Source organism: Nerophis lumbriciformis, linkage group LG22 (genome assembly GCF_033978685.3).
Source record: "Nerophis lumbriciformis linkage group LG22, RoL_Nlum_v2.1, whole genome shotgun sequence".
In the NCBI taxonomy this organism is placed as follows: Eukaryota; Metazoa; Chordata; class Actinopteri; order Syngnathiformes; family Syngnathidae; genus Nerophis; species Nerophis lumbriciformis.
Genome location: NC_084569.2, coordinates 23,071,484 through 23,092,045, shown reverse-complemented (window position 1 = coordinate 23,092,045; position 20,562 = coordinate 23,071,484). Strand labels below are relative to the sequence as shown.

The window sequence follows — 20,562 nt, the reverse complement described above, 5'->3', positions numbered from 1 at the left end:
AGTGAACATCCCAGTCAACAAACTAAAGACTATATAAACAAGCTGTGACAATGTTCACGACACATCACCTGCTGCATGTTTCCTCACATCATTAACTCTCAGTCACAGCAGCTGATGGACGCTGTATTGACAAAATAAAAGCAACATCATATAGTTGTTCTCCTTCGCTGTTTACTTGTAGTGTGGGAACAAGTGCGTCTGTCTCCAATATTGTCCACACCTGTCTCCTTCTAACAGCATTGCGCTCTTAAATGCACGACGGGAAGCGAGGGAAGATGACTATAGCGTCCCAAAAGAGTTGGTGCTGCAAGGAATTCTGGGAATTTGTTCTGTTGTTTTTATGTTGTGTTGCGGTGCAAATATTCTCCCAAAATGTGTTTATCATTGTTGTTTAGTGTGGTCTCACTATATGGCACAGGTTTATGACAGTGTTGACGTTGTTTATACAGCCACTCTAAGTGTGACATCTATGGCTGTTGACTAAGTATGGACTTCATTCACTTGCATATGAGTGTCAAAGTTAACATGATCATTAAGATTGACTACCATCATGCAGAGTGGCAGCTTCTCTTCTCATCCTCAGCTAAAGGCCGTTTGTATTCCGTCCAACGCCGCATGGTGTGAAATCAATCGCTTGGCTCTGTGTTAATTAAACAAAGACGATATTACCATCCGTCTGGAATTTGATCGCAAATTATCATTATACCGTTGACCATTACATCCCTAGTGCATTAACAAGTGAAAAGGTAAGGGCGGTTGTTAGAATAATTGTTTCTAAGTTATCACAAAAACTTTGTGTTACATTGAGTGGCCGGTGAGAAGCAAAAGCTGTCTTTGGAACCTACCAAGAGTAAGGCTCGTAAAACTCCACTGTGTAGGGGGTAGCAAGATGAAGGTGTTCCTGTTGTCTTTCATGTATTATAATCAAACTAGGGCTACAACAACTAATCGATTAAATCGATTAAAATCGATTATAAAAATAGTTGCCGATTAATTTAGTCATTGATTCGTTGGATCTATGCTATGCGCATGCGCAGAGGCTTTAAAAAAAAAAAAATAATAATAATTTTTTAAATAAACCTTTATTTATAAACTGCAACATTTCCAAACAGCTGAGAAACAATAATCAAAATAAGTATTGTGCCAGAATGCTGTTTTTCCCCCAATAAAATACTGGATAGGATAGAAATGTAGTTTGTCCCTTTTATCCGATTATTAATCGATTAATCGAAGTTATAATCGACAGATTAATCGATTATCAAATTAATCGTTAGTTGCAGCCCTAACTCAAACAGAAAGATATTGTCTGACCTAAGGACTATAAAAGCGAAGAGGAAGCAGGACCAGAATCCCCTCCAGGCGACTTCCTTTTTCAACTGTTTTACGAACGTCTTTTTTGAACTGTTTTACGAACCTCTTTTTGAACTCGTTTACGACCTTTTCTTTTGAACTGTTCCGTAACCAAAGGCAACGCTGTTTACGACCCACTTCCCTCTGGAAGCAGCTGTGGTCATGTGGTCGGAGAAAGTAAAATAAAGAAGGAGGAGTACAATCTTTCCCGAGGGCGTGGGTGACACTGTAAGAGGTTACAGGTCGACACGTTTCTCCTCAATTGAACCAAATTGAATTGTGTCTCTGTTTGATTTTTTGCTTCTTGTCTTGTTTAATAGATGTCAGTGTTTGAACCTGACATCTTCTTGGTCCTTCGAGCCGAATTCCAACCCGTCTGACGATTCCAGCAAGAGTGAGTGAAACCAGAAAGACAGTGGCACCCAACTCCTGATTGAGTTCGGCTGGAATCTGACGACTGACGGAAAACCGAGGACAGGAGGAAGGAACGCAGAGTTCAGTGAGTACGTTTTGAATTACAAAGAAAGAGCGTGTGACTGAGGGTTATGACGCATAGACAAACCCTGTAAATCCTAGGCTCTAACAGGTAAAAAGGCCAATAAGACGGGTGACGGAGTCCGCGAAAAAGAAAAAAACAACAAAAAATTCTGGGAATTAAACATTGAAAATAAACCAAATTAAGTAAAAACCGAAAAAGCTAAAACTGAAGGGGCCGTAAAATCTGAAAACAAATATACTGGAGGGCGGCAGAGCCCACAATACATTGAAAAAGTCTGAGTGGCGACGGAGTCCAAAACGCAGACCTAAATGGTCTATTCAGAAAACTGAAATATCCGTAAAAAACAATAACTTGGAGGGCGGCGGAGTCCACATGAAAAATTGAAATATCCGTGGATCAATATACTGAAAGGTGTGAATGTGAGAGTGTGTGGGAGTAATCGCCATTAGGCTATCACTCCATATTAAAGTTGTGAGAAGTAAATAGTGGGTTATTGTGGAGGCTTTATGCAAGACACCTCCACTGGGGAATAAACTCCAGTAGAAGCGACGTGTACCACAATAATAAATTAAACCACTATCTTACAACAAAGACAAAAGTAATCCTTATAAGTTCGGCTCTGTAGGGGACGACGAATTATTCCAAATTCTCAAAAATGGAAAGAGGGACCCAAAGAAACGCAGATCTGATATGGTCTATTACAATCTATTTCAACCAAAATAGAAGACAACCACAACGGCAGCGGTTACACCCTACTGCGTGTTGGCGTTGTGGCAGAGAAGGACATTTCGCACGAGACTGTCCTGAGAAAAAAATTAACAAAGTAACACAGCATGACTGTTAAAAGACGACACCAATTAGTCATGTTGTCAGCGTATGCCATTGGTGGTAGATCGCTGCAAACTTGTTTGTTTGTTAGTGTGTATCTTTCCAGGTACAAATTGGGTAAAAACCCCGGAGGTTCAAATAAAAATAAAAATAGGTTCAAATAAAAATAAAATAAGAGAAAATCTCAAAGTGCTAAAGTGAGAGAAAAGTTAAAATAGATGAAGAAATGGGAAGAAATCAATGAGAATAATGAATGCAAAATGGAATAAACTAATGCGTACGACAGATATATTGTGGGGGTGTTGAAATAAGATATGAAGTAAATGTAGACTGAAGATATACATGTATATTTATTAGGGGTGTAACGGTACACAAACATTTCGGTTCAATACATACCTCGGTTTAGAGGTCACGGTTCGGTTCATTTACGGTACAGTAAGAAAACAACAAAATATAAATTTTTTGGTTATTTATTTACCAAATTTGTAAACAATGGCTTTACCCTTTTAACATTGGGAACACTATAATAATTCTGCCCATGTTACTCAACATTAAACTGCCTCAAGTTGTTGCTCAGATTAAATAAAATGACAAAACTTTTCTTCTACATATAAAAAGTGCAACATTAAACAGTTTCAAGTCAACTCATCATGCTTAATTTATTACAGCATTTGGGAAGCCTGTAGTTGATTTATTAATGTAAATGTTATATTTTTATCAACATGTGATAGCAGGGACCCTGCCATTCAAAACTATGCTGCTGCATTACTAATGATTAATGTAACTATAGCTGAACAAATGGTACAATAGTAATAGAAGAGACTATTCATCCCTGAACACCATGGAGCTCATGTAGGCTTAATGATGCAGTTACATTATTATATCAACTATCAGAGACAGAAACTCTTAATTTAACATAATGTCCTTTTTTGCTGCTTCAACACAGCTCAATCAACACAGAAAAAGGTAAAGTGAAATAACAGACATACAGGGCTTTGCTGTCCGTAACACACACACACACACACACACACACACACACACACCGCAAAATTAGCTAACGTTACGCTAAAAGCAAATTAACCTTCACCTCAAGCCAGGACTGCGAGCGAGCTGAGATGCTTTTTATATTTCTAGAAGGTCAACGGGCTCATAGTGATGTTACTAGTAGTTGACTGGAAGGTGTTTATTATAATTTGGGGAGAGTCCGCTGCCTGATGCTTACCTGCTAAACGCTAAGCACTGACTACATGCGCTCTGAATACGAACTGCTGATTGGCTGATACCGCTCTGAATACACACTGCTGATTGGATGTTACCGCTCTGTTTGTAACCAATCAGATGGTTGTGTGGGTGGGACAATGCTGGGTGCTGTGTAGAGTACTGACAGAAACAGAGGCAGAAGGAAGCGGAGGCGGCTACTTAATATGTCCGTGTGGAAACTCGCTCGGTACACCTCCGAACCGAACCGAAACCCCCGTACCGAAACAGTTCAATACAAATACACGTACCGTTACACCCCTAATATTTATGTATATAAATAGAGCTTATATATATATATATATATATATATATATATATATATATATATATATATATATATGTATATATGTATATATGAGGTGGCAACTTCTCCAGGGTGTACTCCGCCTTCCGCCCGAATGCAGCTGAGATAGGCTCCAGCGAACCCCCCGCGACCCCAAAAGGGACAAGCGGTAGAAAATGGATGGATGGATATACACAGGACTGTCTCAGAAAATTTTAATATTGTGATAAAGTTCTTTATTTTCTGTAATTAAATTAAAAAAACAAAAATGTCATACATTCTGGATTCATTACACATCAAATGAAATATTGCAAGCCTTTTATCATTTTAATATTGCTGATTATGGCATACAGCTTAAGAAAACTCAAAAATCGTATCTCAAAAAATTTGAATATTTCCTCAGACCAAGTAAAAAAAAAAGATTTATAACAGCAAAACAAAATCAAACATTTGAAAATGTCAATTAATGCACTCAGTACTTGATCGGGAATCCTTTTGCACGGATTACTGCATCAATGCGGCGTGGCATGTAGGCAATCAGCCTGTGGCATTGCTGAGGTGTTATGGATACCCAGGATGCTTCAATAGCGGCCTTTAGCTCATTTGCATGATTGGGTCTGGTGTCTTTCAGCCTCTTCTTCACAATACCCCACAAATTCTCTATGGGGTTCAGGTCAGGGGAGTTGGCAGGCCAATCGAGAACAGTAATGCCATGGTCAGTACGCCAGTTACTGGTGGTTTTGGCACTGTGGGCAGGTGCCAGAGCATGCTAGAAAATGAAACCATCATCTCCATAGAGCTTTTCAACAGATGGAAGCATGTAGTGCTCTAAAATCTCTAGAAGCTTCTGACTTGGGCTATGGAAAAGAAGCACTGGACAGTTGCAGAGTGGTCCAGAGTCTTGTTTTCAGACAAAAGCAAGTTTTGTATTTCATTTGGAAGTCAAGGCGCTAGAGTCTGGAGGAAAGCTGGAGAGAAGCAAAATCCAAGTTGCTTGAAATCCAGTGTGAAGTTCCCACAGTCAGCAATGGTTTGGGGAGCCATATTAACTGCTGGTGTTGGTCCACTGTGTTTCATCAAGTCCAGAGTCAATGCAGCTGTGTACCAAGAGATTTTAGAGCACTACATGCTTCCATCTGTTGAAAAGCTCTATGGAGATGATGATTTCATTTTCCAGCATGATCTGGCACCTGCCCACAGTGCCAAAACCACCAGTAACTGGTGTACTGACCATGGCATTACTGTCCTCGATTGGCCTGCCAACTCCCCAGACCTGAACCCCATAGAGAATTTGTGGTGTATTGTGAAGAAGAAGCTGAAAGACACCACCCCAATAATGCGAATGAGCTAAAGGCCGCTATTGAAGCATCTGGGCATCCATAACAACTCAGCAATGCCACAGGCTGATTGCCTCCATGCCACGCCGCATTGATGCAGTAATCCGTGCAAAAGGATTCCCAACCAAGTACTGAGTGCATTAATTGACATTTTCAAATGTTTGATTTTGTTTTGCTGTTACAAATCTTTTTTTTTTAACTTGTTCTGAGGTAATATTCTAATTTTTTGAGATACGATTTTTGAGTTTTCTTAAGCTGTATGCCATAATCAGCAATATTAAAATAATAAAAGGCTTGCAATATTTCAGTTGATGTGTAATGAATCCAGAATGTATGACATTTTTGTTTTGTTATTTAAATTGCATTACAGAAAATAAAGGACTTTATCACAATATATTAATTTTCTGAGACAGTCCTGTATATATGTATTTAAAATAATGGAACAAATAAAAACCTAGATTAATAACTATAATAAGAGTTGATATGTATAGCATGATAAAGTGGTAAGGTGGGTTATATTGTTTATAAGCTGAGGGGAAAAAAAAGAAAAGAGAAACGCTCTTCAAGTGTTGCTGACCTTTGCTCTTAGGAGTGCACACACGCACTCACCCACAACTTTGTGTGTGTGTGTGTGTGGCGCATTGGGAGAGGAGGTGTGAAAATGAATGTATTACATGTAAGTTTAAAGTAGGTTTAACTTTGAAGTGTAGTATAACATTCTTAGGTTAGATTATGTTTTAGACATTTGCAGTACACCATAAGATACACCTAAGATAAGATAATGGCATAACATAGAATAAATAAGGAGGCATGGCAATTACGACAGCTATCAGCTAGCGATAGACAACTGTTTGCTTTGAATATTGTTGAATAATAATTGCAAATAAGAAATATAAAGAATTGGCAGAATGTAAATTCTGAGTGTAAAAGTATAGATTAATTGGAGTATAGACAGTTAAGTGAGTTTAACTTAAAAATTACATAAAAGTAATACGTATAACATTTGAATTAGGAGTAAAATAACATTAGCGTTATTAAATCATCTACATAGTGAAGGACACAAAGTAAGCAAAATAAGTCCAATTATGCAAAAGAGAAGTAAAGTATCTAGGACATTGTCTAAACAAAGATGGACGCATTATTGTGTAAAGTAGAAAAACAGCAGTACTACAAGCACAAAAACCACAAACAAAGAAGCAAATGAGGTAATTTTTAGGATTAAATAATTATTGTAGAAGTTGGATACCAAATTATGCTGAAATAGTAGCTCCATTAAGTAAATGAATGTAACAAATGTAATCATCTGTAGAGTGCAATTCAGAAGCTGAAAGGGGAACGTTATCACAATTTCAGAATGGTTAAAACCATTAAAAATCAGTTCCCAGTGGCTTATTATATTTTTCAAAGTTTTTTTCAAAATTTTACCCATCACGCAATATCCCTAAAAAAAGCTTCAAAGTGCCTGATTTTAACCATCGTTATAAACACCCGTCCATTTTCCTGTGACGTTACATAGTGAAGCCAACACAAACAAACATGGCGGAAAGAACAGCAAGCTATAGCGACATTAGCTCGGATTCAGACTCGGATTTCAGCGGCTTAAGCGATGTATTGAAACGGATGGTTGTAGTGTGGAGGCAGGTAGCGAAAACTAAATTGAAGAAGAAACTGAAGCTATTGAGCCATATCGGTTTGAACCGTATGCAAGCGAAACTGACGAAAACGACACGACAGCCAGCGACACGGGAGAAAGCGAGGACAAATTTGGCGATCGCCTTCTAACCAACGATTGGTATGTGTTTGTTTGGTATTAAAGGAAACTAACAACTATGAACTAGGTTTACAGCATATGAAATACATTTGGCAACAACATGCACTTTGAGAGTGCAGACAGCCCAATTTTCATCAATTAATATATTCTGTAGACATACCCTCATCCGTGCTCTTTTCCTGAAAGCTGATCTGTCCAGTTTTGGAGTTGATGTCAGCAGGCCAGGGAAGCTGGGGTCGATAGGGGGTTTAGCTCGCTCGTCTGCGGGAACAAACTGCTGCCATTGCTTGCCGTGCTACCGAGGTCCTTTGTCCCTGAATTGCTCACACACTCCGGCAGATTCAATGGGGGTCTGGCGGCAGATTTCATTGACTTTATCGTTGGAAATGCATCTGCTTTGAGTGTCGCAGGATATCCACACATTCTTGCCATCTCTGTCGTAGCATAGCTTTCGTCGGTAAAGTGTGCGGAACAAACATCCAATTTCTTGCCACTTTCGCATCTTTGGGCCACTGGTGCAACTTGAATCCGTCCCTGTTCGTGTTGTTACACCCTCCGACAACACACCGACGAGGCATGATCCAGGCATCTCCAAGGTACGGAAAACAGTCGAAAAAACGGAAAATAACAGAGCTGATTTGACTCGGTGTTTGAGAAAATGGCGGATTGCTTCCCGATGTGACGCCACATTGTGAAGTCATCGCTCCGAGAGCGAATATTAGAAAGGCGTTTAATTCGCCAAAATTCACCCATTTAGAGTTCGGAAATCAGTTAAAAAAATATATGGTCTTTTTTCTGCAACATCAAAGTATATATTGACGCTTACATAGGTCTGGTGATAATGTTCCCCTTGAAGCAGCATTCTGTCAAATAAAAATAGAATAGGATGTGTGGTTGTAACAGCAACTAAAAGTTTTGAAAGCTATCAAATGACCATCAAATTACTCAATGCAAGCTGCAGAACTAGTAGCACTAATAGAAGCATGTAAAGTAATGCAAGATCAAAATGTCACAATATACAGATAGCCAATACACATTTTCAACAGTGCACACATTTGCACAACATTGGAAAAATAGAAGAATGATTACGTCGACCGGAAAACCTGTAACACATGGAGAACTGATAAAAAACAATTAGTAAAAGCAGTACAGCTACCAGCTAAAATAGCAATATGCAAATGTGCAGCACACACCAAAGGAACAGACACAGTATCAATAGGAAATGTGTTTGCTGACAAAACAGCAAAACAAGCAGCAGAAAAGGAAATACAAATTTCAAACTACAAACTAGTGACATGAATAATGATATACTAAAAAGATATGCAACAACAAAGTACTCCAAAAGAAAAAGATAAATGGATAAAAAACGGAGTCAAGTTGAACAAAGAAGACATCTATGTATGTCCAGAAAATAAACTAATCGTACCAAAAAATGTGTATAAGTGGGTAGCAGTTTTGAGCCATGGTTGAACTCATGACTCGACAGGAGGGACATGATTACCCTTATACAGATGCACTATACTACTTATAGTTTTATTCTTATACAAAAATTTTTTTTGTAAGACATGCATGACCTGTGCGAGACACAATGCACAAGGGAATATGCACCCACAACGGGGCCAATTCCCCAAACCACAACACCCATTCCAACATCTATGCATGGATTTCATTGAACTAAATAAGAGTGAAGGAAAACATTATTGTCTGGTCATAGTAGATGCATTTTCAAAGTGGGTAGAAATATTTCCTAAAGGAAAAGCAGATGCGCTAACTGTAGCAAAGGCATTATGCAAAGATAATACCAAGATATGGTATAACTAAATCTATACAGTGACAATGGACCTTATTTTGTAAATCAATTCATCAAGAATATAGGATCATTATTCCACATTGATCTCAAAAACTACTGTGCTTATCATCCACAAAGCGCAGGACTAGTGGAAAGGACAAACGGAAAAATTAAAAACAGACTAAAGAAATGTATGGAAGAAACAAAACGTCCATGAACAATGTATAGATTTAGTAAAAATGTACAGTACATGAACATTACAAGTACAACAGGACTCACACATTGAAATAATATTTGGAAGACCTTATCAGCTACCAAAATTTTGAAAAATCAATGAAAAGAAAACATTGGCATTCTCCAAGGGGGGAGAGATTGTAAACAACTCAAAAAGCAGCAAAGATAGTGGAAAGACCAAGCTGAGTACACTTAGCACATTGTAAAAAGGCCATATAATGGAAAAAAGTATTTGGGATTGTATTTGTGTTATCAAAGGGACATGTTAACTAGCACTAGGGATGTCCCGATCCGATATTTGGATCGGATCGGCCGCCGATATTTGCCAAAAAATGCGTATCGGCAAGGCATGGGAAAATGCCGATCCAGATCCAGTTTTTAAAAAAAATCCAGTCCGTGTTTTCCAACGCACCTATTTAAATAATACATTCCACTTTTCTGCTGCTCCCTAATTTCCGTTCCGCATTTTCCAGCACACCTTCAACACATCCACAGGTCTGTGGATTCTCACGCAGTTGCTTTTAGCTGCTGGCATTACACGACAGGCTCTTCTCACTCTTTCCTGTGTCTCCCTCTCACAGACAGCGAGCGCACCTTCTTACACACGTCACATACTGTCACGTCATACGTCACGTACGTATACGCCCTCCCCAAGCAGGTAGCAGCATGGCTAACGTTAGCTGTGATGCTAGCGCAGCCGTGCAAGCAACGCTCCCTCTAAGGTGCGCGCCTGTGGAATTGCGCACGGCAAATCTATGCCACACACAAAGTCAAATAGAAAAATAAGCGCATAACAATTTTTGACACACGGACACGACAGAGAAAACAGTTTACGTCATCATTGTTCAAATATTGTAACGTCTGTCGGGACGCTTATCTCCATTCGGTGCCACACGTCCACACCATCAAAATGCAGAGGCAAACATTTCCACATCAACACCGTATGAAAAAAAATAAGTGATTTTTTTAGTTGTGATTTCCTTCTCTGCATGAAAGTTTAAAAGTAGCATATATTAATGCAGTATGAAGAATAATGTTTTAATGTAGACACATAGAATCATCATACTGCTGTGATTATATGCATCAAGTTATTCATTCATTCAAAACTAAGGCAAAATATCCACATATATATTGTGTATCGTGACATGGCCTTAAAATATCGCAATATTTAAAAAAGGCCATATCGCCCAGCCCTAGTTCAATGATGCCATTTCTGTTTGTCATGTATAATTTTGTCTATTTTGTGTGTATTCTTGAATAAACAGGTCATTTTCTTGTTACCAACCATAGTGTATTATTCAAACTCCCCTAATTCAGCTGGCTAGTTGTTATCAAGAGTACTAAAACCCTTTTCAACATGATTCTGACAACTAAGTAGGCTAAATAACTTTAAACTTTAATACATGCTCGGATAGGCCAGTATCGGTATCGGTCAGTATCGGTATCGGATCGGAAGTGCAAAAACAATATCGGTATCGGATCGGAAGTGCAAAAACCTGGATCGGGACATCCCTAACTAGCACACTACAAATTCCACTGTCACAGTTGTAAGCATACCATTTGATGGTGTGTCAAAAGTTTGACAATAATTGGTTCCTGTTTTGGTAACTAATTTGTTCCTTATGGCGGAGCAAGTGGGAAAGGCTACAAAAACTGATTGTGTTGTATGTATAAGCCCAGACAATTACTCAAGATGAGTAAAAAAAAAGGTTTAAATTGAAGTAATGAGCAAAACAAAATTTACCCTGTAGCTACAGAGACAAAACAGAAACCAATATTTGATAAATAGGTGAAAAAAGCTAATTATACCTGCATTAACAAGCTAGGCTCTGTACAACAGTTAGGAAACTTATCATCGGATAACTGCTTACACATAGTAAATGTATCAATATTTGTGCGAGAATTGTAACACGCCTGAACAGTTTGATACCTGAACATTGGAAAATAACTAGAAGTGATGTAAACTGGCGAAGTGTTGTAGATCCAACTTATATCGATGCATTGGGTGTCCAAAGAGGTGTATCTGACGACTATAAATTGGTAAATCAAGTTGCAGCTGGATTTGAATTATCCGTCTACTGGTAGTGTACGATTAACAAGAATGTTGACAGAATAAACTACGTCCACTACAACGTACAGAGATTAGAAAATTACACAGGCCAGACTTGAAGCCGTCGCTGATCAACTCGCCGCCACCTCCCTTATGGCTTTTCAAAACCGTATGGCGCTGGACATGTTAGCGGAAAAAGGAGGTGTGTGCGCAATATTTGGTGAACAGTATTGTACGTTCATACCAAACTACACTGATGCAGAAAGTAGCCTGACCAAAGCACTGGAAGGCCTGCACACCCTTAACGGTAAAATTAAAAAGCACTCAGAGCATTACGGCAAATGAAAAGGCGGTCGCAGTTTTTGTCACAGTTGCCGTGGTTAAATTCGAGCCCTGCAGTTATTTGCCAAACACGTCCAACCACCCCTCCCACATATATATGTGGGAGGGGTGGTTGGACGTGTTTGGCAAATACAAGTCTTTGGTATCTAGTATCTATGGCTGCAATACTGTTCAGCAATACTGACGTTGTGTGGATGTCGTTGTATTCCCTGTCTGTGTTCTCTGCTTAACCGTCTGATTACCACAGCGATCAGCCCAGCAGATGATAAAGCTGTTCAGATGCACTTCCTGGTGGACGACAAGGAAGATTAATCTGAGGACGGGGATACCTACCTGGATGGTGTTCCTGATTTGTTTCCAGAAATTTCATAATTATGAGGGAAAAATGTATGTTCAATTCTGAGTGTAAACATAACTTGGTCCTAGGGAAATGAACCACTAACTGAAAATCACAGGAAGAGGTTATTAGGGATAAAGAGATTATGGGCAAGTTTATGTGATAAACAGGAGGGAATTGTTACAATAATTGTTTCTAAAGTTATCACAAAAACTTTGTGTTACATTTGAGTGCCCGGTGAGAAGCAAAAGCTGTCTTTGGAACCTACCAAGAGTAAGGCTCGTAAAACTCCACTGTGTAGGGGGGAAGCAAGATGAAGGTGTTCCTGTTGTCTTTCATGTATTATAATCAAACAGAAAGCTATTGTCTGACCTAAGGCGAAGAGGAAGCAGGACCAGAATCCCCTCCAGGCGACTTCCTTTTTCAACTGTTTTACGAACGTCTTTTTGAACTGTTTTACGAACCTCTTTTTGAACTCGTTTACAACCTTTTCTTTTGAACTGTTCTGTAACCAAAGGCAACGCTGTTTACGACCCACTTCCCTCTGGAAGCAGCTGTGGTCATGTGGTCGGAGAAAGTAAAATGTCACCAGAGCGTGGGTGACACTGTAAGAGGTTACAGGTCGGCACGTTTCTCCTCAATTGAGCCAAATTGAATTCTGTCTCTGTTTGATTCTTTGCTTCTTGTCTTGTTTAATAGATGTCATCAGTGTTTGAACCTGACAGCGGTCACGGCATATTCTTGCCGCAAATGTTGGTAAATTTTTCAGAGCATTACGGCAAATGAAAAGGCGGTCGCGGTTTTAGTCACAGTTGCCGTGGTTAAATTCGAGCCCTGCAGTTATACTTTACAACAGAGAAACGTGAGATATTATTTAACTTTATTGAATGGATACATTTAGTGTTTGGCGAAGCTGGACCGGAGCAGGAGGGGATAGTAAGAAGAAACAAAAGAAGACGGGGGGAAATTGTGGGGACAAGAGGGGGACAACAACAAAAAACAACAACAGAACAACATCAGCAAATAGAATATTTACAAATATGACACCAAAAATTATAAAGAAGAACAAGTCAATGAAGTAAATAGTAATAACACAGTAATGACCATAAACATTATTGTACTACAAATGGGACAATACAAATAAAATAGAAATAAAAGTAAGCATGCACGTTGCGCAGCACAATCAGTTTTGTTATTTTTTATTTTAATTTTCATGATCGTAAGAAGCCATAACCAAAATTTAAATCAAAATTGTATTAATTTTTCAGCTCTAGCGTAAGCATTTATGTATGTATGTATTGTATATGCATATATATGTATGAATGAATGTGTGTACGTATGAATGTATGTACATATGAATGAATATAAGTCTGTTTGTATGTAAGTGCGTAAGTATGTATGTGCATGCGTGCGTACGTATTATACGTATGTACGTATGTATTAGGGCTGCAACTAACGATTCATTTGATAATCGATTAATCTGTCGATTATTACTTCGATTAATAATCGGATAAAAGAGACAAACTACATTTCTATCCTTTCCAGTATTTTATTGAAAAAAAACAGCATACTGGCACCATACTTATTTTGATTGTTTCTCAGCTGTTTGTACATGTTGCAGTTTATAAATAAAGGTTTATAAAAAATAAAAATAAAATACATTTTAAAAAAATTATTAAAAAAAAAAAATGCGCATGCGCATAGCATAGATCCAACGAATCGATGACTAAATTAATCGCCAACTATTTTTATAATCGATTTTAATCGATTAGTTGTTGCAGCCCTAGTATGTATGTTAGTTTGTATGTACAGTATATTTGTCTCCCAGTATGTGCGGGAGCCAAGGTATGGCCCCGACCACCTAGATAGCCCCACTCAAAACAGTAGGTTCTGCCCCCAGGGAATACGCGAGGCAGGTCAACCAATGAGAGGTCCCCCATGACCGTGCCTGGTCGAGGACAAGGAACGGGAGAAGCAGGAGACAACCAGCTCCCAAGCCAGCAAGAGACCACACCACACATGAACAGAAAGACTGGACCCCCCCATCCCGAGGGGCCCAGAGACTCCCTGCAGCCGGACGGAAAGACCGCCCCGCTCCACCAGCAACAAGAAACCCAAAAAACCCAACCCACACCCCAGCCTAACAGGAGAGTACGGCGGCGCTCGCCCCGGGTCGCGCCGCCTCACCCAAGATGGCTGCAAGAGGACCGCCCAGCTCAGGCCTACGGGAGCCACCAGCCCCTAATACATTAATTATAAACTATCAGCAGCTGCTCAATGACCCTTGACCTTAGTAGTGAGACAGAGGCCGGAGTCATGCAGGTCATGGGGTCAATACTTTACAGCGTCAAAGTATTTCCACATAAAGAAGCACCACATAAAAACAAGCACAGCAATAATGACTAACTTCAACAGTTTGAAATCACAAAACTACACTCAGCAAAATATGACTAATTTGTTTACCACCTAAAAAAAAAAAATTTTGTGTTTTTTTTTTAGCAAAGTTAAACTAAATTTACAGCTTTGTGCACTGTTTTGCACTCAGTGGCATGGCACTACAAGAAAGAAACCTTCAAACTTTACCTTCTATTCAAACAATCCGTTGCTTTATTAGTGAATACAAATGTACTCAACAATGTCTTAAACTCGATTTTTCTCTAAAGGTTACATTTCTCCTTGTTTGTTGAGAAGAATTTATGTACATACTTGGGTAGCAGGTTAGGTTTTGCTCCAGACATAATTTTAGCTGTTTGCAAATGCACTAAATTATTGAATTTCAATATTTTTGATTAAATAAATAAAAGGGGTTGAATGTACTCTTTATCCAACATTATTCTAACTGATCTTGTAACAGTTAGTGAATGAAGCGTACCTTTGTAGTTATTTCCCCATATTTCACACAATAACTCAGATATAGTAACACAAGCAAGCAGTAGAGAATATAGAGGGATTTTTGGTCCAAAACATCCATCTATTCATTTTACCGCTTGTCCCTGTCGGGGTTGGTCCAAAACATATTTAGCTTTATTCATTATTGACATACTTCTTGCCCCTTTATGTCGCCAATTTATTATTATACCCAAATATGGGTTTATTTTACTCTTTTAAAATCTACTGAGTTATTATATCAGACATTGTGGTTTTCATGAAATAGTAATAAACAGATTCATTCAGGATAAATGATATCAGACACTGTGGTTTTCATTAAATGGTAATAAATACATAAATTCAGGATAAATAATATCGGACACCATGGTTTTCATTCAATTGTAATGAATTGATAAATTTAGATCAGACGATCAGAATAGATGATATCAGACACTGGTTTTCATTAAGAAGGAATACATAGATACATTCAAGATACATGATATCAGCCAATATTAAATAGATTAATTATATCAGACACTGTAGTTTTTATTAAATATTAATAGATAGATGAATTAAGGATAAATTATATCAGACACTGCGGTTTTCATTTAATACCGGTAATATATAAATGAATTCAGGACAAATTATGTAAGACAATGTGGTATTCATTAAATAGTACTAAATAGGGATGTAACAATATCAAAATGTCACAGTACGATATTATCACAGTATTAAAGCCACAGTATTGTTACTGTATTGTTTAAAATAAAAATAAAAAGTTTGAAATGCCATAGTATGAAAAATAAAGTGGCAGGAATGTTTAGGATAAACACACTTACTGTAATTGAACACAAACATGATGCTCAAATCAAATCAAATCTAATCATACTCATTACTACAAACAAATGTATTTTTAGTGCAAAGAATATTGCCGGAACATCCACTGTAGTTTATGTCAGATGCCAATGCAAAAGCACCAAAAAAACCTACACCCACCAAGTTTTCGTTTGATACGTCACACGTCACAGGATTATTGTTAAGATTTTGAAACAGCAACACTGCGGTATCTACAATACTATTACATCCATAGTACTAAATAGATTAATTCAGGATAAATGATATCAGACACTGTGATTTTCATTCAATGATAAATGGATGAATTAGGGATATATAATATCAAACACTTTAGTTTTCATTTAATAGAAATAAATATATAAATTCAGGATAAATTATATCAGACACTGTGGTTTTCATTCAATTATGAATGGATAAATTAAGGATGAATCATATCAGGCACCGGTTTTCATTACATAGTAATAAATACATACATTCAAGTACCTCAGAGTCTTGTTCAAGAGTGAGATCGACAGGCAAATTGGTGCGCCGTCTTCAGTAATGCGGATGCTGTATCGATCCGTTGTGGTGAAGAAGGAGCTGAGCCGGAAGGCAAAGCTCTCAATTTACCGGTCGATCTACGTTCCCATCCTCACCTATGATCTTGAGCTTTGGGTTATGACCAAAAGGACAATATTTCCTCCGCCGTGTGGCGGGGCTCTGCCTTAGAGATAGGGTGAGAAGCTTTGCCATCCGGGAGGAGCTCAAAGTAAAGCCGCTGCTCCTCCACATCGATAGGAGCCAGATGAGGTGGTTCGGGCATTTGGTCAGGATGCCACCCAAACGCCTCCCTAGGGAGGTGTTTAGGGCACGTCCGACGGGTAGGAGGCCACGGGAAAGACCCAGGACACGTTGAGAAGACTATGTCTCCCGGCTGGCCTGGGAACGCCTCTGGATCCCCTGAGAGGAGCTGGACGAAGTGGCTGGGGAGAGGGAAGTCTTGGCTTCTCTGCTTAGGCTGCTGCCCCCGCGAGCCGAAATCGGATAAGCGGAGGAAAATGGATCGATGGATTCAAGATAAATGGTATTAGCCTCTGTGGGTTTCATTAAACAGTAATAGAAAGCTGAATTCAGGATAAATGATATCAGACACTGTGGTTTTCATAAAAAATATACATGGATGAATTCTGGACAAAGTATGTCAGACCCTGTGGTTTTCATTAAATAGTACTAAATAGATGAATTCAGGATACATGATTACAGACAGTGTGGTTTCCTTTCAATAGCATTGAGTAGATAACTTCAGGATACATGACATCAGGCACTGTAGTTTTCATTAAATGATAAATGGATTAATTCAGAATAAATGATATCAGATACCAGGGTTTGCATCAAATTAAGTTAAAGTTAAAGTATCACTGATAGTCACACACACACTTGGTGTGGTGAAATTGCCCTCTGCATTTGACCCATCTCCTTGTTCCACCCCCTGGGAGGTGAGGGAGGCAGTGAGCAGCAGCGGTGGCCACACTCGGGAATCATTTTGGTGATTTAACCCCCAATTCCAACCCTTGATGCGAAGTGCCAAGCAGGGAGGTAATGGGTCCCATTTTTTTTAGTCTTTGGTATGACTCGGCCTGGGTTTGAACTCACGATGGACACTCTAACCACAAGGCTACTGAGCAGATGCACCAAAATTACTTACAACCACCAAGTTTTCGTTTGATACCGTCACACGTCACAGGATTATTGTTAAGATTTTGAAACAGCAACATTGGGCTATCTACAATACTATTACATCCATAGTACTAAATTTATAAATTCAGGATAAATTATATCAAACACTGTGGTTTTCCTTCAATTATACATGGATTAATTAAGGATAAATCATATCAGACACCAGTTTTCATTGCATAGTCATAAATACATACATTCAAGAAAAATGCCTCTGATTTTCATTAAATGGTATAAAATAGATAACTTCAGGGTAAATGATATGATTGATATCAGACACTGTGGATTTCATTAAATAGTAATAGAAATACGAATTCAGGATAAATGATATCAGACACTGTGGTTTTCAGAAACAATATATGTGGATGAATTCAGGACAAAGCACATCAGACCCTGTGGTTTTCATTCAATAGTACCAAATATATATATTCAGGATAAATGATTACAGACATTATGGTTTTCTTTCAATAGCATTGAGTAGATAATTTCATGATGCATGAGATCAGGCACTGTGGTTTTCATTAAATGACAAATGGATGAATTCAGAATAAATTATATCAGACACCGTGGTTTGCATCAAATAGTATTAAAACTTCTATTCAGGATAAATGTTTTCAGACACTTGACCTCAACTTCCGGTATCAAATCCTGCAGTTTTGCAATGTAATAGCAATACTTTGAAAGCAGGAATAACGTGAAGATATGAGTAATCTCCTATAACATAACATCCATCCATCCGTTTTCTACCGCTTGTCCCTTTGGGGTCGCGGGAGGTGCTGGAGCCTATCTCAGCTGCATTCGGGCGGAAGGCAGCGTACACCCTGGACAAGTTGCCACCTCATCACAGGGCCAACACAGATAGACAGACAACATTCACACTCACATTAACAAAACATACCACTGGAATATGGAGTGCTTTTGTGACTTTGGACTAGCGACTGCACGACATCAAGGCCATGGAATAGAGACACGCTGCAGGCTTACACACACACACATGCATCCACAAAAATATACGCCACACACACATACCCCACTCCCCATCCGAATCCCTTAGGGGCGATGGACGGATGGGCAGCGCCTGAAGAGCTGCAGCCTGCCACCGTGGCCCCCACTCCCTCCCCTCTATTGCTAGTGTTGAGATGTTGTAATATGTACAGTATATGTGTTTTGCTATGGAGGTTTAGTCTACATTGTATTTTTTTCCCTCATCCTTCCCCGGCATTTACCTGTTTCCCATCTTTTACGGGGCGCCTTGTGACGACCCATCAGCGTTCCTATTCTGTAACCTTGTACACTGTTTGTCTAATCTTGAACGGGTTTGTGCTGAAAACAACATTTTGTTGTACTTGTGCAATGACAATAAAGACCTAAGTACCTACCTACCTTTATAACAGCACAATTGAATGTAGTGTTTACAAGAAACAGAGCTGCCAGTAAGTATAAATTATTCTAGATGAAAACATCCATCCATCCATTTTCTACCGCTTGTCCCGTTTGGGGTCGCGGGGGTGCTGGAGCCTATCTCACAAAACAGTTAGTTATATTTGTACATTAGGTTAGTGTAGCTGTCACGTGTTAGTTACTATATTTAGAGCAGGGAATTTGATCGGTCGTCTTTTGGAATGTCGAATACATAAATGCATGTAAAGTAGGACAAAAAGTACTTAAGACTTAATTTGAAGAAGTTGTTATTGTCCAAACCTTCTCAGCTTTGGCGAGGTAGATCCACAGCTTCCTCCACGTTGTGAATTTCTTCCTGTCACTGAAGTTGTAGGCCATTTCCTTGCTGGCATATCTTGACACCAGTGGCGAACGATACTTCATAAATTCGTCCGCTCCCGCCATGCTGAAGTGAGAGGTTGGCCCGTCCTCTTCGCACACCGACACAAACACGTTAGCCTCCCGCACGACGAGGAGGAGAGAAAAAAACAGCCGGCGACGCCACTATTTCATGAGTTTGTCATGCGTTTTTACGACACTTTAAGTCAGCGTGCGGCGCGTGGTTTGTGACACCCGTGACGAAATACGGCAAACCCCGCCGTAAAATAAGGACGCTAAGAAGCCACGGCAAAGTCCTCTACCCTTAAAATCTATGTTGACTCAGGATGTTTTATATTCAAATACTATCCATTGTCTGAGAAACCTTAACATTGAAGATGTTCATTTCTGTGATGAAAAATGTTCCAACAAATATATGAGGGCAGTTTTAGTGAAATAATATTTTCCGGGCACAGTTCATAGACAATATATCCTGAAGGAGTTTACAAGAGTTGAGCTAAGGAAAATAAGGACAATACATATTACATACCCAATTCTTCCCAAATTTAAAGAAATACAATTTAAAATTATTAATGGAATATACCCTTCAAATGATTTTTTTGAAACTTAAATTTAACATGGAGGTTGATGGCTGTTATATATGTGGAGTTGTAGAGCAGTGGTCCCCAACCACCGGGCCGCGGCCCTGTACCGGTCCGTGGATCGATCGGTACTGGGCCGCACAAGAATAAAAAAAAATATTTTAATTTTTTTAATTAAATCAACATAAAAAACACAAGATACACTTACAATTAGTGCACCAACCCAAAAAACATCCCTCCCCCATTTACACTCATTCGCACAAAAGGGTTGTTTCTTTCTGTTATTAATATTTCTAGTTCCTACATTATATATCAGTATAGATCAATACAGTCTGCAGGGATACAGTCCGTAAACACACATGATTTTATTTTTTTAAGACAAATTTAAATATCAAATACATAATTAGATATTTATATTAATTATGTTAGCATTTAAGATAGCTATAGTGTGCTAGTTACCAGCTAGCTATTAGCGACGCTATACTGTATTGCACAAAAATAAAGTGCATTTTAGGACCAGTTTAAAACAAAAATTTTACAGGACATGGATGAATATCATTTACAAACATTTAAAGTGATTTAGGTAGCCCTGTTTGTCTTTTTAATTTTAATTTATTATTTATTTCTCTATCTGTATTTGCTTTTGTTTTCTTTCCTTGATGTTGAAAGTGCCTTGACTTTTGTGG

General features: G+C 38.7%; 1 protein-coding gene across 1 annotated transcript in view; it reads right to left on the bottom strand.

Annotated features, from left to right (window-relative positions):
- adsl (adenylosuccinate lyase) overlaps window positions 1–19,520 on the bottom strand; it is a 40,851-nt gene extending 21,331 nt beyond the window's left edge. Inside the window, exon 1 of the mRNA XM_061973983.2 lies at window positions 19,218–19,520. Coding sequence (XP_061829967.1) covers window positions 19,218–19,361 — 144 coding nt within the window. The 5' untranslated portion in view covers window positions 19,362–19,520. The remainder of the gene's footprint in view (window positions 1–19,217) is intronic.
- Window positions 19,521–20,562: the final 1,042 nt, after the last annotated feature.